Below are 19,542 nucleotides of genomic sequence, written 5' to 3' on the forward strand. Positions count from 1 at the left end.
TCAGATGGCCTTGTTTTAAGTGGGTCAAAGGTGTTTCTGACATAAATCCACTCCAACCATAATCTGCTCATTTAGCCTGGAAGTTCACAGATGGCATTTCACACTCAGTGACCTCTACTTGTTTTTCTGGCTATGTGCAGGACTGGTGATTAATATAGGAAATAGCACATTTTTAACTTTTGGTGTGTTGCTAATACTGCACAAATTACCAGATAAGGCATAGTTGAGGTTTATTGTTTTGTTTTTTTGTTTTTTTACATCACTAGTCAGTGTTATTATACCATCAGCTGGGTTACATACCATTATAAAGCTGCAGTTTATTTTATTTTGTTCAGGGTTCCAACACATTTTCATGGACAAAATTAAAGAAATGTCCATGACTTTTCAGGAAACCCACAATAAAAAATAAACAAATGTGTTTGCCCCACTTGCGCTGTGTCTTTCAAACATATCAGATTCAAACATATTTTCAGCTTGTGGGTATACACGAAGGAAGAGACAGAATGCAGGAGAAACAAAATATTGTCACACCGATGCATATTAGAGCTACTGTACTTATGTTGATTAGATTACTGCAACAATCTCTTTACACACAACAAAACTCCACGGCTTATCCAACACTTGGAGTGATTTTTACTAATTCCTTGACTTTTTCCAGGCCTAGAGGATGTGATTGGGAAATTCCATGACTTTTCCAGGTTTTTAATGACTGTGGGAACCCTTTATAATATCTATTTTGTTTTATCTAATAATTCAGATTTGCCACGTCTCATTAAGCCATTTAAATGCTACAACTTAAAGCTGCAGTAATTAATATTTTTAATATTGTTCCATTAACCAATGGGTGACTTCACTGTGTGTACTCAAAAAGGTGTCACTTGTTGTGATGAACCCACAGAGAATTATCATCCAAGAGTTCCACTCAACAATATGAGGCTTTTGGTTTTAAATTTTCAGTCCACAACTATGTTCCAATTAACCTCATTTCAACAGGCAGCTCTGATGAAAGGTATACTTCACCCACAAAACAACCATATATATATATATTTATAAATTACTCACCTTCACTTACGTTGAATTCGTGAAGAATATCTTGTTTTCCTCGCATGCATACACAGTCAGTACGTTTACATGCACAGCTTAATCGAGCTATGCTCAAAATTCGATTTTGGCGTCTAATCGGATTTCGGTTTCCGGTTGTCCTATTACGTCACTTAATAATAAACAACTGGAGTCAGGTGGCAGACCGGCATTTTCGAACAACAGCAAGATGGATAATCGTACAGCTTTGTTCATCTTGTACGTATTGTACGCGTTACTGATTGTGCAGATAAGGTGCACGCTATCCCTCGTGGTCATGGTGATTTCGAGAGGCAGACAAGAACGTTGTATGCTGTTGGAGGGCTACAACAATAGCATGTCTTGTCTGTTCCGGGGTCATACGCCAGTGCAGGGTGTGTGGAGCATGCACACATGCATTGTCTAATTTAACTCCGATTAAGGCGTATACATGCCGGAGAAAATCGAATTCCAGTCGCATTATCTGGGAGTTGGAGAACTCCGATATTAGTCGGAGTACCGCGTTTACATGCACTTCAGTTGTCCAGTTATAGTTGGATTAAGGCAATAATTCGTTTTTTTTCAAGTGTCATGTAAACGTACTGAGTGAACGAAGAATCCAAAAAGGCGAACATTCTTGATGAACTGAAGTTGTAGGGGTCTGTGTTTAACAACGGCAAAACTATATCAAAACATCTGTTTACAAGCTCTAACACAACTCATGCAGTGTAATCCAAAAGTAATTTGTCGTGTGCTCAGTACTGCTCAGCATTTTGCTAAAATCTTACTATTTAAAACACGGAATAAACAGATAAGTAACGCCCCTGCGCACTTCAATGGAATACACAAGCACCTTGAGTTAGAATACACCTGGCTACCTGTGTGTGCTACTCATGTAGAAGTTTTGATATGGTTTGACCCCCTTTACTTCAATTAACCAAGAATGTTTGCCGTTTTTGGATTCTTTGTTCACCATTGAGGCAGGCGAGAAATAACAACATAACACAGGGAGAGAAACTGATATACAAATGGTCATTTGATGGACGAAAAAATCCTTTCACAAAGTGTACAATATCTGCTCAGTAGCAAATACCAAACAAAATTAAGGTGAACATAATGGAGCATTTAGCCACTAAAGAGCCAGATATTTCTCTCAGGAGGTGGTTGAGACCAAAAACAGAGCTAAAAGGAGAGCAAATACAGGAATTAAACTCCATCATGAGGCCAGAAACATGACTGTACAAATGTTATTGTTGCTTCGTGTCTGCTGGATATATTCGCAGGTAACCATTTAAAACCATGTCAAATGTTGTGTTAACAGTTTGTTCTGCTGCCCCCAGGTGGCCAAAAAACCCCCAATTAATATTACTTTTAACAAGCTCAAAGTGATCGATAGTTTGTGTTTAATTTATTGTAGTCTTGAAACAAATTGTCTCTGAATTAGCTGTGTTTTTATTTATATTTCATATTTTTACCTCATAAACTCCTCCCAAACTTTTATTTGGCTGGCTGGATACATAATGGTTAAATAAAGTAATAAACACATGATGCAGAGTAAGTTAACATATAATTTTATTCATTCATATACTCTTGAACTGACTTACATGTCAAGTCAGCAACATTATTGCTGGGAAAGAATTGTTGATGCATTTTTATACAGCAGCTTTGGTAAGTCTGGCTTTCCCACAGTCCTCATCATTGGCGGTAGCTCATGATAGTCCCCCTGGGGCATCCATTTTGTAGGTCTCAAATGGCTGAAGAGAACAATTCAACAACCACAGCCACAAACTTTCTTGCAGTGTGGGCATTGATGTGAGGTGCTGGAAGTGGAATATGGAGAGTCTTTTTGGTGGGGACTCTTCTTTTGCTGCTGCTCAACTCTGGCAGCATTTCGGAGATTGTCTTTATGGAATGTGGCTCCTTCATGTAAACTGTTCATGGGGTTCTGTTTTTAGCATAATCTGTCCAGATAGTTTGATCTGTTTATGTGATTTTTGAGGCTGATCAAAATGTTGTTCTTGAAATGCCTTTTCTGACCTTGGGATGTTTGTTGGCCAACATTTAGTTGTGAGTTATAGGACAGTTTCTGGAGGCGTGTGTCCGATATTACATGGCCTGTCCATCTTGTCTGGTGTCAAATAATGTCGGTGGCAATTCTGTCAATGGTTGCTTCCTAATGAACACTGACATTAGTGCGCTTCTCCTTCCAGCTGATGCGCAAGAGTTTTTGTAGGCATCTCTGGTGGTAGGACTTAATGTCTCTCACGACTCTTATATGCTTACTCCAGATGTCACCGTATAAAAGAGTGGGCAAGATAACTGCTTTGTAGACCTTTACAAGCAAGTCAGAGCTTTCAAATACTCTTCTATGGAGCTTTGCAACAGCCCCACTGGCACAGCAGATGTGCTGGTGTACCTCATGGCCAATGTCTGCCCATGAGAAGAGGTGACTTCCAAGGTAGAGGACCTGGTCCACATTTTTTCTTTTCTTTTTTTTTTTTTTTTTTTTACAGAGATCCCATGACTGGGAGGCAAGGAAAACCCTTTACTATGTTGGCTTTGCTTTTTTACACAGAACCAAAAAATGCAAGCATAATGCAGCCCCACTCTATGATTTTAGAAAGCATTCCAGGGTTCTGCTGTTACTACCTTTGCTGCCGGCTTAAAGGCCAGACAACTCCTTCCCCGCATTCTGAGACTGAATGGCAATGCGCAATAATGGAGCAACATTCCCACCTTGAACAGGTGGTGTAAAAGGAGCTACTGTCGCTTGGTATTGTTGGCGGGATGCAGAGGAGTCTGGTGGGAGTGCACTGAAGATCTTTAATTGTGTGGACTATAATGATGTTATCGTCTGCATACTGCAGCACACGATGGATATGTGAAAGATCTTGGTCTCAAAAGAGCTGAGCAGCTTGCCATCTGATTTATAGATGATCTGGACACAGGGGGGAACTGTGATAGGTGAGGAAAAGGCTATGGGCAATGATGCGTCCTTGTTTAATGGCAATATCTACCTTGAAAGGTTTGGTCTCTGTGCCATGACATGCTGACGTGAAGGAGCCTCAGAATCCTAATGGAGTTTCTGGACATCCACACTTTGACAGGAATGTCCAGAGGGCCTGACGGTTCACAGAGTCGAATGCTTAGGTAAGGTCGATGGAGGCCAGTTCTATTGGTTGGTTTTGTTTCCTTTCATTTTTTTGTAACTGTCTAGCTTGAAGGATCAGGTCAGTTGTACCACAGGCAGGACGGAAACTGCACTATGATTCAGGGACGACTTCTTCTGATAATGGGAGGAGTCTTATGAAAGAAATGTGGGCATTAATCTTCCCAGTTGTGGACAGGAGTGAGACGCCACTGTAGTTTCCACACTCTGTCATGCCTCACTTTTTACAAAGGATGACATCTCTGAGGTCTGTGGGTATCGCCCTCTCATGCCAGATCTTCATGGTGAGTTATTTAAATCCTAATCATTCTCTGAATTGACTTGGATGTAAAATCAGCAGCATTATTGCTGAAAGAAGTCTTGTTGATGCATTTTTATACAGCTGCTTTGGTATGTCTGGCTTTCCCACAGTACAGTTACATTCACTGTGCTGTCCATAAATACTGTACAAAAATAATATGTGCTCTGACATAAAACATCCTCACTCCAGTAGTGGATTTCCACTGTTCTAAGAGGAAACCATAAGGCTTTGTTCAATGACATATACAGTATGCACTTTCAGTTACTGGCATTATGTTAAATAGAATAAATTAGGTCTTGCAGTTGCTATGTCAGGCAAATCTCTGCAATGTCATCACACAGTAATGTCCTTAAGGTTAATAGTCCATGTTCAAAGTACATTAAAAAAGAAAAAAAAAATCCACTCAAGTGGGTGTAGATTCAGGTCTAGGCACAGCTGTAAAATGTCTTTTCTTAGAGTGAAGGTGGTCTTCTTGATGTCCAAAAAGGCATTTTAATTGGACTAACAGCTGCCTCTTGAGCTGAATTTCCACACCCTTTTAACAGTATTTTCCCAGTGTCACTTAAGTTCCATTCAACTTATGAGCTCAGCTTGACATCCTTTAGTTTGAATGTGCTTTCACATCCACCCTTTTCTCAAAAACACACTGAGTGGAAGGTCAGATGGCGTTTTGTTCTCTTTGTGCTCCATATTCACAGTCTGTAATGGCAGGACTCTCTCCACCAGGAGGAGCTCCCTTGCAGCAGGCAGTGTCTGACTCCATTCTTGAGAGCAGTTCAGTGCAGCTTGTCAACTCCTCCACGGCGTCAGAGTCGACACGTCTGATATTTGCTGTGTGGGGTGGGGGCCAGCTCGTAGAAGAGGACGTAGGCGTTGCTGCTGCGAACCTGACTGGAGGACACTGGACTCACCCTGCACAGGACACACAGTACATACTGTAGTTAGTACACAAAATATCACAGAGCATTTTTCTCTGATAACAACCACAGGCACACACAGGCACTTACGTGCATACACCTAATGTGCACATTTGCCAAAGATTTGACACCTGTATGCAGCTAGAATGAGGTCATTTCCATTTGACAGCAGCTGCAGTCAATACAATTCAACTGCACAGCTTTCTGCCAATCTGATAAGAGTAACATGATGATATACAAGTAGATGTGAGAGGTGATACCTGGCGTCGTTGTAGTTGTACCACTCTCCCAGCGCCGGGTTCTTGCAGTAGGCTGTGTAATGGCCTCCCAAAGCGTTTCCCGTGTGGTTGGATACTGCGTACAGGTTATACACAGCACGCTCTGCAGGGAGACACAACACTGTCAGTCAACAAGACTGCAAACCTTACTCATCAGATCCAGCCGACCTTGGATGAAGCATGAAATGTCCTCCTCTGGTGACAGCGTGCGTCACCTTCGGCGAATACTTACCGCCACTCTCTGAGGCGAACTCCCGCAGGTCCAGCTCTTTGAGAGGGAAGTTGACGTACGTGGAGAGTTTGCTGGTTCGGATGTTGGAGTCTGAAAAACGCTTCAGGTCTGAGAGGAACACGGAGTCAAGGAGTCGACAGAAGCTCAAAATAACATTAATGTGCTTTAAGTGACATCACTAAGAAGCGATGACACATTTTAAGAGTCTGGAGAAGACAAATTTCAATGGTAGTGAGTTTTGATTTTCTTTTAGAACATTTTTTGGTACATTTTTATGTCAAAATCTTCTCTGTCGAGCACAACATACTGTATCCACCCCATCATGCAAAAACCATGGGAATTTAATTTTTAAGTTAAATCTTTTTGTATAAAACATAATTTTTTGATTTCGCTGCATGCTAGGCGTGGTTTTAGCTTTGACCACAGAGAGAATTTTGGCAAATTACTTTGAATCTTTTCACCCTGTCACAGGCTGATCTCTGGACATAATAGGTAAAAACTAGAAATACCGCCTTGCAGTTGTACGCCTCTGTGAACCAGTCAAGTTACACTTTCATTTTACGTCCATGTCTGTGAAAACATGGACGCTTCACACACATCTTCCCACCGGCAGCACAGACGATCTATACAATCAGCACACTTTCAAGGTGGACACTAAAGATTAGTGTCACCAATTCAGTATCTGATCAAATGACCTTTGGATGTAAAATGTAATCACTTTATCGTTTTATCCTGTTGGACATTTGTGTGAAATTTTGTCATAAGTCGCGAATGAATTCTTGATGGCCAAAACATGTTTTATGAGGTCACAGAGACCTTCGACCTTTGACCACCAAAATCTAATCAGTTCATTCTTAAGTCCATGTGGACAATTGTGCCAAATTTGAGGAAACTCCCTCAAGGTGTTCTTGAGATATTGTGTTCACCAGACTGCGACAGGCGGAGTCACAGTGACCTTTGACCACCAAATTGTGATCAGTTCATCCGTGACTCAAAGTGAACATGTGGGCCAAATTTGACCAAGTTTACTCAAGGTGTTCTTAAGATATTGTGTTCACAGGAATGAGACCGATGAGGTCACAGTGACCGATGAGGTCACAGTGACCTTGTCCTTTGACCAACAAAATCTAATCAGTTCATTGTTGGGTCCAAGTGGATATTTGTGCCAAATTTAAGGCGTTCTTGAGATATCATGTTCATGAGATGGATAGGCAAACGAATGGATAACCTGAAAACATTACACCTCTGGCTACGGCTCTCGACAGCATGGAGGCATAAAAAAGTGCCTTATCTTGCAGGTCTAACGTATTCTTCATGCTATCAAAAAACACAGTTCTACATTTGGTTATGATAAAAAATCTTAGAAATCCAAGGTCCAACAGTTTCCATGGAATGACCCGCCTACACTTTATCTTATCAATATAACACTCAGCCATATATTTCTGGTGTATCACTGCTGTCACTTACATGTGTACGTTCATGCTGTAATCTTTAAACAAATGGCACAAAGCTGAGAGGAAAGGATACGAAGCACGAGGATCTGAGGGAACTTCTGAATGCTGAATCTTTTGGTGCATTTCCTTCTGGTTTTGCATCTGTTGCACGTCTGAGAGAGAAAGAGATAAAACCACGGAGAGGGCGGTGAGATAGTGCAGCTGTAAAACCCATATATCATCTTCACAAAGGAACGTGGAGGGGGTTGTGTTCAGCGAGGCCTCTTACCGGTCTCTCTTCTCCGTCCAACACATCTTCTTTTGTAAAGAGCCTCAAGCAGTCTTTGAGAGTCACTTCGCCTGTGCTCTTCTGTGGAGACACAGAACATGTCTGATCAGGAAACAGCTACATTATATTTATAGTACACTATATGTCACAGCATGACGACACTGGCCTTTTTGTCTGTTTACCATCAAAGTATGACATGGTAACCAAAAGTAACCCTTCTGAAATGGTACCTAGACCCTTATATGTGTGTGTTCTGACCTGTGCAACAGGTATGGATAGGTCCCAGAATGGATCAAACACAGTGGAGCGGAAGCCACAGACAGTGCAGGTCACAGAGCTCTTCAGCTGACCAACAAACAGATCTTAAGGCAGAATGAAGAGATGGAGAATTATATTTAATATGCACCCTAATTCAAGGATGGTTGAAGGTAATAAAGCAGCCAAACAAGGTAAATCTCTTACCCACTACTTTGCTGTCTTCTCTCTCCAAGTACATGTTCCACATCCGCTTTCCTTTTTCATCGTCCCTGTGAATGAAGTCAAACAAGTCAATTATTTTAAATAAAAATCCAATGAAAAGTTTTTCTCAGATGCAAGCCACTTTAAAAGGGACATTTTGAGTTTGAGTTGCAGAGTGTCAGACTTATCGGCCATAGAGATGTCTGCCTTCTCTTGAATACAATGGAATTAGATGGCGCTTGGCTTGTAGTGCTCAAAGTGCCAAATAAATACACTTGAAAAACTCAGCAACAGCAACGTCTCTTTCCAGAAATCATGACTCTGTAACTAGGGCTGGGCGATATGTCCTGAAAATTATATCACAATATTTTTATCGTATGAACTGTCCCTTTAAGACACCATAAAGTTCCTTTCTCAGGGTTGGAATTCCAGGTATTTCAGTATGAAAAGGACTATTATGAATATTTAACATACATGGGGTAATGGTTCCTCTGCGGAAAAGTATGAGGTTCAGAAATGGCCACTAACTGCAAAATCTTGAGTAATTAATTACGTTATAATTATAAATGATTACACAGCTTATTCCCACCTCTCAGGTATGCAGCTTGGTTTATTGGCAGAGGTCAGCGACAGGGCAGGTTATGGGTGACTTATTGGGAGCAGAGGTGAGAGGTGGGGTTAAGTGCTGACTTACGAGAGGTGGTCAAAGTCCTCGACAGACACCTTCGGTCGCACTGTCACTCTGTTCACCTCGTTATGGAGGCCGTCCAATAGGAAACGCAGGAACTCCTGGGCATCCTGCTGACTGCAGAGACAAAAGCTTGTTACTTTCTGTTAGTTGAAAAGCAAAACTTTTGCCTGCATGAGTTGAGAGGTGTCGGAGAAGACCCTGGGCCAACTATAGTAGAACAAAGAGCACACCGTCTGCTACACTTGCAATTATAAGAGATTTAGTGGGAACAATGTTTGGGTGCAGAGGCCTTTGTCATTTTAATCAGGTAAAGCACCCTGATCAAAATCTCTGTACCAAACCTTGTTACCAGTAAATCTCTTTTAATTGCAAGTGCAGGAGTTCTTTGTTCTACTTTGTTTACTCTGAAATCAGCTATAATTCTTGAACGAGACTGAATGAAACAATCTGCTTGCAGGCAGGAGGATGGGGAGGCTTACTTGCAGCCCACAAATTTGGGAGCGTATCTCTGGATCTGGCTCCTGAAGTCAGAGGGACTGATGGCCTCGTTGTTCACAGTCGTCCACAGGCTCTGAGTCAGCTTGGCAAACTCTGAGGTGAAGGAAAGACAGACAGAAAATGAGACCACGATAATGCAACACCAAAATTTAAAGGTAAAGATTTTACTGATAAAATGATGACACAGACTGGATCCTCTTACACGCAGAATTTCTTTCCTCAGAATCAGCGTTTTGCTCCAAAGTCACAAACAGGGTTTTCAGAGAATCTGTGGTCTTTAGCTTAAGATGCAAAGCTTTGACCTTGACCAGGGCATTTCTTTACATCAAACTGTGCCGCAAACCAGCCTGAACTCGTGGGAAATTTGTACTTATTTGTACGAAAATAAATGTTTCATCTCACCCTAACTTAAAATGATTATTTAAAAGGCATCAAAGGGCATACCTGCCTTCAGCTCAATGTCCACTTAACTACATCTCAAGGTCTTCATCAGCTAATGGAGCTGGCTCAGGTGTCATGGTGTAAGAGTGATGTAACACAGTTGAGGTAGGTCACCTGAGGACACCTGAGCCACTTCTGTGCACTGATAAAGAGTCAACTGAGACTGATTGATTGTGGTTGAAAGCTCTGGAACAGCTAAGAAGTGGGACCTTGAGTTGAGAATATTTTGTTGCATAAGTTAATTGCAAAAAACACTAAACTAAATAAAAACTAGCTGAGGTAACTTTTTTGTACGAATCACAGAGACACACAACATATGGCCTTTTGTACTGAGCTTTGGAAAAGTAGGATTTAATTAGGATATGCAAACACTGGAGTCAGTGACCTGTAAGAACATGCTGCACAAACACACCCTCTAAAAAGCCCTGCAGGAGGACAGTAGTCCCTTTCATTTTGTGCCAGCACAATTCTAATTCTGCTGAAACTTATAATCTCAGTTCTGTATGATCTGATTGCAGTTTTGTCACTTCGGTGTGGTCATTCTTCCCACGCCAAATGATGATGGTTTAGTCGTCATATTTTTAGCAGTGCAGCATAGCAACATGTAGTTTCAGGATTATAAAGTACATATAAACTGACAATATACAACCTACTGCCGAGCCATAAAGTGACTCATCACTGACAAGTCACGGCACAGTTTCACAGTATTCCTCGTTATGTTTACATGTGTTGTCACGTCTCTCCCCTACCTTCCATGAGAGCGGCGTTCGTCATGCAGTTGTTGTTGAGGTCTGTGCGATGGACGTTTCTCAGGCAGTAATCCCTCAGCTCGGGAGTGTTACTCAGGCATTGTAGGATGGAGTTCATGAAACACTGGAAATCGCATAAAACGCAAAAATTGATTAAATGAGGCTCCAGAATCAGCAGGTCAAAGTGCAGCATGCTGTACGATTACACCACAAAGTGAATAGAAAGCACTTACTGTGTTGCCCAGGTTCCTCAGTCCCACCAGGCCTTGAGGACCTTTGTGCTATTCAAATAGAAAGAGAGGAGATTTTTAGTTTACAGCTGCATTTTTGGGGAGTTAGAAATTAAAGAGATAACAAATGAAGGTGTCACACAGCACGACAAAGACCCAGCAGAAACATCTGACAGGCAGCTGGACAGTAGATAACAGAGTATAACAAATTCATTCAAGGATTAAAGTTCTTTATATTATGCAAGCTGTTCTCATGCACTGTTGGTTCAAAAATGAATGTACCAGAATTCATATGACCTATGTAATAATGAGCCAGTAGTTCGTATATAACCCACATAATCGGAAGGCTGTAACCACATGACCACTGCACTGACGGGTGTAAAGAAGAAAGTAGCACAAAAAACGAAAGTCTATCTAAGTAGGCAGGTTTGGGGTGGTGGATTAGTCAAACAGATATAGGACTTTTCCCCACGAGAACAGTGTTTGTGTCCTGAGTGAAACCAAGTGAACTTTGAATTGTTTTCAGGTATGTTATCACCATGTTTCTTTTCTTAAACCTAACCTACATAACTTTACTTGCCTAAACCTAACCTGAGTAACTTCACGACGCCATTCATAGGGCACTAATTGGTTAGATATCATATGAACCGTATGAGGACACATTAGATTATGTGAGCGTGCTGCAAATCTGAAGCTCAATATGTGCGTTAATCCTTTATATATCAACACTTTTAAAAACAACAAAAGTGTTGATACATGCTGCAAAAATAATATTGCAAACATCATCACAGGGGGCCCAAATGGGAACAAGTCATACAGTAGTCATACATACCATAAAATAACTAATATAGTCTTTCTGAGCTGTTGTTTTGTGAGTTAATACAATCATACCAACATGTCAAATGATTATGTAACGATGTCCTGATTCTAAAGAGACACATGAAGCCATTTTCTAAAAGTGTCCACACAGATATTTATTGTTCTTTCCCTCGTCAGTGCAGCCTGCTGTGGGCGCCAACAGATCAGCCTGCACACGCTCCCAGTATGATGTAACTACTGTATGATAGCAACCCTGTTACTTTCTTTAAGTGTGAAAAAGCCTCGAAGGACCGTCTGGCATTTATTCAATGCACACCATCTGATGGTCACATTGCTGGCAGCACTGTAGCTGTGGATATCAGCTACTCTTCCACATGCTCAGATGAAATACCACAGTGTGTCCTGACCAGCAGCCACCACTCACACCACAGTGACATCACACCGGGCATGTGACACAGACCTGGAGAGAAAAGCTCTACTGAGAATCTGCAGAACACAACGTGGTGTCGTGCTGTTTGTGTGAAGAGTTTCACATTGCTGCCTGAGTCAAGGATCAACGAGTTATACAACATATCTGGAGCCACCAGCAGCGAAGTGTTAATCATCTGTAGGGCTGACTGATGCAAAGCTCTGAAAGCCATCTGCTGATGGATGTATGACTGAGAAATTACAGAGCAATCTCAAGCATCTGGCTTTTTCTTAAACTCTAGCTCTTGTCAGAATAATGCCTTCAAACAGCATTTAGATTAACTCAGTCATATCTATCAAACCTTTATGGGTGTAATGGATCTGCAGTGGATAATGAGATTATCATTTTAGTTAGAAAATTTGACTTGTGGATCAAAAGATGTGGAGACACCAGGATTAAAACAAATTAAATGTAATTAAACATGTCACTGGGACTGCTTCATACTGAAATACTGTCACATACAGCCTGTTGCTGCCTAGGTATTTAACATGCTTTTACACTTCAACCAAATTCAGACTAGTTTTAACCTCCATGTCAAAAAACAAGTGTTAGGTTTCAGTACAGGAAAGTGCCAAAAGCCGCAGTTCCTCTAATGGCCACTAGAGGCTGGCTCCACGAGCAAGTCAATCCCCATAGGCTCAACTTACAGCAGAAAAAAAACGTGTTTACAGCCTGGTACAAAAAACGGTTTTGGTGTCTGTGACTAATTTCCATGTTAATGACAACTTTACGGGGATGAATTTTCATATATGTCACCTGTTTACATTTTATTACGGCTTAAAGTTACGCACAATTAAGAACGTGGCCGCTTTGTGTGACAGGTGGATGACAAGTCTCTTCCCAGGCAACAATGTTGGATAGCTAATGTAAGCATGGAGTATAGGCTTAGCCGTAGCTGCTGTTATTTCTGTGCTGTTTCATGTCGTGAAAGTTATTTTTAACATTCTGGTCACCTAAAAAAGTCTTGTTCAGCGTTTGGTTGAACTAAAAGACCCTTAAAGGAGTCAGACGTTCAGTTTTTTTTAAGTACATTTTGTTTGAATGGTTTTAAGCCTGTCTTCTGCTGGCTAAAATTAGCATTAGCATTATCACAGTTAATAGTAATAGACTGTGAATGCATTGTGCTAACCAAGCTAGCAGCTACTAGTGTTAGGGTTATCGCCACCCTCTTGTCCAAATACAGTCACTTCTGACTCCAAAAATCCAAGATGGTGACTTAAGGCTTTGAAACGGGAATCCACAGACCAATGGGTGACATCATGATGGCTACTATAAGAGTTTACTATATTATTTATTCTGATATTACGGCAGAGAAAGCAACAGTGGTGCCATCGCAGATATGCAGGCCCCTAAGTCAAGCTTGCTGCGACCATGGCGAGTATATTTCTCACACTAACATCTGCCGCTCATGTGAATAATTGTTGTTAATAGATAAATACCGTTGTTGACATTGTTTTCTTTAGCAACACTGGTATCTGAGTATCAACAGGTGACACTCTGGCTTGTGACCTGTAGCTCATCCTTAATGAGGGAACAAAGTAACAGTGCAACGTGATCACCCGGTGCCAGTCAGCACCGTCATGCATCAACGCCTCTGCTGACAGCTGAAGAGCTGCATGTGGAAATATCAGCGTTGAGGAACAGGCAACAGGCAACACACTGACAGAAGCATACATGGGGGCACAAATATGTACACTGAGCAGCACTGTCAGCTACCCGTAGATCATGGATATCTACTGCAATCTATTCAAAATGTCTGCTGTATCTGTTCATTTGGTATTTCTAGGAAGGAAAAAAAACATGTCTCTGCAGAAAAAGGTGTGTGTTTGCTTTTTATTTTCCAGTGTGCCTCTCCTGTGGCACTTTATCATAGCCAACGCATGATATCAGTGTAACCGCTGCCAGACTTTGAGATATGAGGTGTGATTTGCAGCTAAGCAAGCCACATACAGCCTCTTAAAGTAAATATGGACAGGTTTGTATATCCTATGTGTTATCAAGACTTTCAGTGGAGAGGTTTGATGCCTCGTGATGGCCGTCATGTTGTTCCAAAAGCTTTCCAACCCTGAAAATAGAACTGTGACAATATAAACTATCAACAGCACTCCTTGGCTGAAATCTCTGATTTTTTTTCTCCCCTTCTTCTTCTCTGCAGCATTTGAAGGTGACCATATGGTGTTGAGTCCCAATCTGCTGTGCTGCTCTTGTGAATACTGACCAGCGGGGCTCGGCACGCTCAGCAGGCGGCTCCTGATTTAAAAGACCCGTCCAGAAACCGAGGAAGTGATGCGTTCAGGTAATCTCCGCGCTCTGAGCAACAACGCTCTCAACTGGTTGGCATGACTTCAGAGAGAAAGGAGAGAACGCTATGTCCTCAACCAGCTTTGCATGCCTGCTCAAGGCCATAGGGCACGTGACGAAAAGGAAGCAACGCTCCTGCACACACATGGTGCCAGCCATGCCACTCCCTCAGAGACAGTATAAACATAAATCTCTGCTACATACCAGCAGGGCTGAGAGAGGTCCAAAGTGCCAGAGCCAAGCAGAAATATTAGTAATCTCCTGAAACTGTACAAACTATGCAGAGGTTAAGTTATGGAGTTCATTTTTATATCACTGCCAATGTTTATACAGCTTGAGAAGACACAGAAATGTTCTTGTCTCAGCTGACTGCTCCTTCACTCATTGAGCAGCTTCAGATTTTTAAGGAGAGGTGAGAAAAGTTTCCCCTGATGTACGAGATGTGCTAAAGTGATGTTGTCAATGCCTCAGTTATCATTGACTCACTAGATGAGCTGGTGACAGAGCCAGCTGGTGTCAGACAGACATTCATAACGTGCCATGAAAGCACGTTCAATTTTAACACAATAAAAAGAAGACAAGTGGGCAAACGAACAGATGTAGTGACAATCGTTCGTCAAATCTTGGCGATAATGCTCAGCTCGGTTGCAATTTGCCAAGCAGAAGAAGAAAAGCTGTCAAATCTTGTGACCGTCACAACGGCCATGTTTGATTTGAGACAACAATACCCTGCCAAAATTTGCGCACTACATGATTAAGCTAAATGCTAATATCAGCATGCTAGCATTAAAAATAGAAACACCAAGATGCTCATGTCCAGTAGGTTATCTTGTTATCTTGCTTTGAACCTTGGGATCACGTCTGGTGTCACACTGCCTGTTTCAACTGGTCAGAATCTTTGGTCTGAACTGGGCTTTACCTTCACTTTGACTTTTCAGAATATGAGCTGTTTGATAAGGTGTGAAGCCAAAATCTATTTCTGTTTGCAAGCAGAGGTTTGTGTGTTAAATGAGCCAAGTCGTAGGTGAGCAGGTATGTTCGGGCTGCAGGCCAGCGACTGAAGGGTGAGGCTAATTTGCATATTGCCTGATCTGCAAATACTAAGTTAGGTAAAGGAGTTATACCCAAGCCATTCTAAGGCATGAAGGGATGTTTTTTATGACAAAAAAAATGTGTTTTTAGATTCTGAGATACGTTTTCAGGGGTTTGATCAAAGCGTGGAGAGGAACTTTAACACAAAGAGCAGCTGGGAACTGCCCATTGGTTCGACATCCCATTGGTTCGACATCCCATTGTTCCGACCATATTAAACTCATTGTTCCGAAGTCCGTTCCGAAATCATCATGATGCCCTGTGGTTAAGGTCTGGTTAGGTTCAGGCACAAAAACCACTTGGTTAGGGTCAGGAAAAGATCATGGTGTGGGTTAAAATGAAAAAGAAAGTGACAAACACATAAGCCGTGAGCCTGCTCCGCCTCAAGCCGGTCGCGGTGCACCATACGCCCGCCGCGAGCCGTTCAGCACCGCGGACAGTCGGACTAATGGGATGTCGAACCAATGGGCTGTCGAACCAATGACATGGACCCGAGCAGCTGAGGCCAATGGGAACGCCATCAGCTGTGCAGAAAGTTGGTAGTAAAACCAAATATCATACACATTGATGGGCACAAATTGGCTACAGTTTGATAATCGCTCAATCTTTTAAATCATTTTTCAAGCAAATATGCCACATTATCCTGGCTTCAGCATCTAAAATATGAGGACTTGCTGCTTTTCTTGGTCTTAAATGATGGTAGACTGAATATTTTCGGATGACGGACTCTTGGTTGGACCAAACAAGCTATTTAACTACATCAGATTGGCCTATTGGGACATTGTGACGGGAACTTTTTCGTAGTTTCTGACATTTTATAGGCCAAAAAATAAGCTGATCAGCTATCAGATTTATTAATAACTCTTCTGGAGTTTCGATAACTGCGAAATCTGTAAAACAATTGGAGAAATATGAATGACATGCACCTATGTATATATGATTTATTAGTAATACTTTGCAAAGAATCTAAATAAAAATGTGTTCACAGAAAAGCTGACGATGGTGCCCGATGAAAGTCAGAGGGTCACCATCATCACCATGAATGTCTTAACCAAATTTCATGGCAATCTATCCCATAATTGTGGAGATATTTCAGTCTGGACCAAAGTGAGGACCAATCAGCATCACCAGGAAGCACTATAAACTACAGTTACACTGAGTGCTGCAATCATCCACTGTAAACACATGTGTGCACACCACTGAAGGACCAGTAACACCCCCTCAAGGACAAAGACTTGCAGCCTGTGACCTTAAACAAACTCAGTGCTGTAAACACTCCGGACACGAGCATGTGCTGGCTGAGTGTTACCAAAATGTACTGTGCTGATGATGAGGCGACAGTCTGGATACATTCCTTCTCCGCAGCGCTCCCTCCTGTGACGCAACTAACGTCACACTTGAGTTGTCACACTGGAAGCATCAGTTTCATGCCACTGCCTAGGTGTGTGTGTGTGTGTGCGTCCAGCCCCCATCCTTCGCCACTTAAGGGCAGATAAGGGCTTAAAGGTCAGTCAAACCTGGACCAGGCTCTCTATAGTGTTACATAAGAGGACAAAGTTTGTGCCGGGGGGTGATTTAAAGACTGTGATTACATAATTTTGTCTGAGAGGCTGCACACAAGTGTCTGCACTGTATTTCATGGGGGCTATTTTTTTCTCTGCTTAAGCACTGCTGCAATATTTTTTAATATGAGTAACTGCTTATAGTTTTACTGCCATATTTGCACAGATATACCCTGAAATATTGGTCAGCATGCTATTTTATTAAAAACAAAACTTACAGGCACATGACACAAACTTTCACTTTCCTCTTCTTAAAGGGGAACACCACCCAGATTAGGACTTTCAATATGTTGTTTCCAGGGCTTAGGAACATTCAGTAAATATTTGTGAACATGCATCTCTTAAGTCTCAGACGTATCTGTATATAACATTTTTCTCAATTTATTGTCTTCGGAGCAGTTTGATATTTCAGATTTTTATCAGTTTTTGGATTTTGGGGAGAGTTGGTTATATTTAGTGATATTTTTGAACTTTTTTAGACTATAGAAATAACATATTTGATTTTAATCGTCCCCCTTTAAGGAACGAAGGTTTAAATATCTGAGTTAAATACATATTTAAGAAAACAATACCACTGTAAATGTTCAGACTGGGTGTTCATACTTGTCAGCTAAATAATGCCCTCCTGAAAACTACTTTCCTCTCGAGGGTGCAGGGCCCAGACCCTCTCCTCAAGGCTGAGCCACCTTACAATAAAACAGGCTGCTGGTATGACACACACAAGTACATATGAACTTTACAAACTCTGCACACCCAGAAAAAAAACATGCATTAAAAAGTTCCCAAATGAAAAGGTGTGAGGAAGAGGAGGATGCTGTGAGACAGGTGAGGCAGACAGGAGCAGGGGTGCAGGGGTGCAGCGGCGGGGGACTCACCTTGGCCTGGTTGATGATCAGACCCATGAACGTGGACACCAGTTTGGACCGGGACAACGACGGACTCTTCCGCCGCAGCTCGGGCTTGTCTGTGGGGAGAGCGGCCGGCTCCTCCGGTACCGTCACCGTGTACGAGTGTCGCAGAGAAGGCATGGCAGCGCTGTTGAATGTTGTGTCCGACACCGGGACGGTAGTGTGATCCAATGCAGTTGGACACAGTGAGATCCTGCTGACAGGCTCAAGTCACTAATCAATTAGTAATCGATCGATAGGCAGTCAGGCCGTGTGTCGTCCTGCTGTGTGTGCGGGTTGTGGGTGTCTCTGTCTCTGTCCCGCACCTGTGCACTACCTGTCTGTGCTGGAGGAAAACACACGCAGTTGTGTGTGTGTTGGAGTTTTTACTGCGTGTTATAAACACCCCCCTCCCACCCTGTGAGGACCGGCGCTGCCTTCAAGGGCTGTGGGAAATATCATAACTGCTCTTGGTGCATTGACAGGAACAAAGAAGATGTGGAAAGGTATATGTAGAGGAAGTATAGATTGTTTATTTAACCCGTTCACAGCCAAATTATGTTCGAAAACAATATAGTACTGGTAGATTTCTACTCCAAATGCAATCATAAATCAATCACGAAAATAATTTATTATTATCATTATTGTTATTATTATTAAATAATTAAATGAATCAATAAAAAAGTGATGCTTTAAAACACATCATGGGGGTTGTTCTGCATGGAGCAGCAGGTGGTGGCCTCCATCAGTGAGACCCCCTTTTTATTTATTTATGTCTAACTTTTGTTATTTTTTAATACTTTAATTTATCTATTCATTTTTTATATTTTTATATTTTTTTAATTTATTCATTTATTCAATTATTTATTTATTTTACATTATGTTTAACTTTTGTGACTTGTATGTATTGAATGTATTGATTTATTTGTGACGTTTTAAAAATGTATTTATTTTTAATTCTGTGATATTTAAAAAATTTTTTATTTATTTTTAATTTTGGGTTTTTTAAAAAAAATGTATTTATTTTTAATTTTGGGATTTTTAAAAAAAAATGTATTTATTTTTAATTTTGGGTTTTTTTCTTTTAAAAATGTATTTATTAAATTATTTTTTTTACTGTTGTTATTCTTAATTTTATTTATTTATTGAATTATTTGTTTATTTCACATTATGTTTAACTTTTGTGACTTAAAAAAATATATATCTATTTATTTTCTTCTGTGATTTTTCAAAAATGTATTTATTTATTTTTCTCTTTTCTTTCTCTAACATTATTTTACTTAATCTATTTACAACCCAGACTCTTCTCCTTTCGCTTGTTCCAACTTATTTACCCTTTTTACTGCTTCATCAACACAAACACAAACACAAACACTCAAAACGCCACTCAATGCTGTCGCCATACGTTATGCCAATATGCCTGTGTTTGTCTTTTCTGTCAGTTGTTTGTTACACCTGTCTTGTCTCCCACATTGTTCCTGTCATGTCTTTCACCTGCTTTATGCCTGCATCACTTATTACAAAAAAACATGCATCACGTTTCTATTTTGTGATAGATTCATCATCACAACTCAAAATATTCTTAATTTCTGAAGCATCTCCACAAAACAGTATGTTAAACCTCCTGAGATGAATATTCCGTGAACACAATCAATGAGATGCCTTA

At 41.1% G+C, this 19,542-nt stretch overlaps 1 protein-coding gene across 1 annotated transcript; it reads right to left on the reverse strand.

The window, feature by feature from the left end:
* Positions 1–2,649: 2,649 nt before the first annotated feature.
* On the reverse strand, positions 2,650–18,329 carry LOC126385437 (ubiquitin carboxyl-terminal hydrolase 2-like). Its single transcript, XM_050037153.1, has 12 exons — positions 17,865–18,329; positions 10,750–10,797; positions 10,517–10,640; positions 9,308–9,419; positions 8,832–8,942; positions 8,141–8,205; positions 7,937–8,040; positions 7,679–7,759; positions 7,484–7,562; positions 5,957–6,064; positions 5,707–5,827; positions 2,650–5,441 (listed from the first exon to the last, which is right to left on the reverse strand). Exons 1-12 carry the CDS (start codon positions 18,015–18,017, stop codon positions 5,336–5,338), a joined length of 1,212 nt encoding a protein of 403 aa, XP_049893110.1. The 5' UTR covers positions 18,018–18,329; the 3' UTR covers positions 2,650–5,335.
* Positions 18,330–19,542: the final 1,213 nt, after the last annotated feature.

Source organism: Epinephelus moara, chromosome 3 (genome assembly GCF_006386435.1).
Source record: "Epinephelus moara isolate mb chromosome 3, YSFRI_EMoa_1.0, whole genome shotgun sequence".
NCBI lineage: Eukaryota > Metazoa > Chordata > Actinopteri > Perciformes > Serranidae > Epinephelus > Epinephelus moara.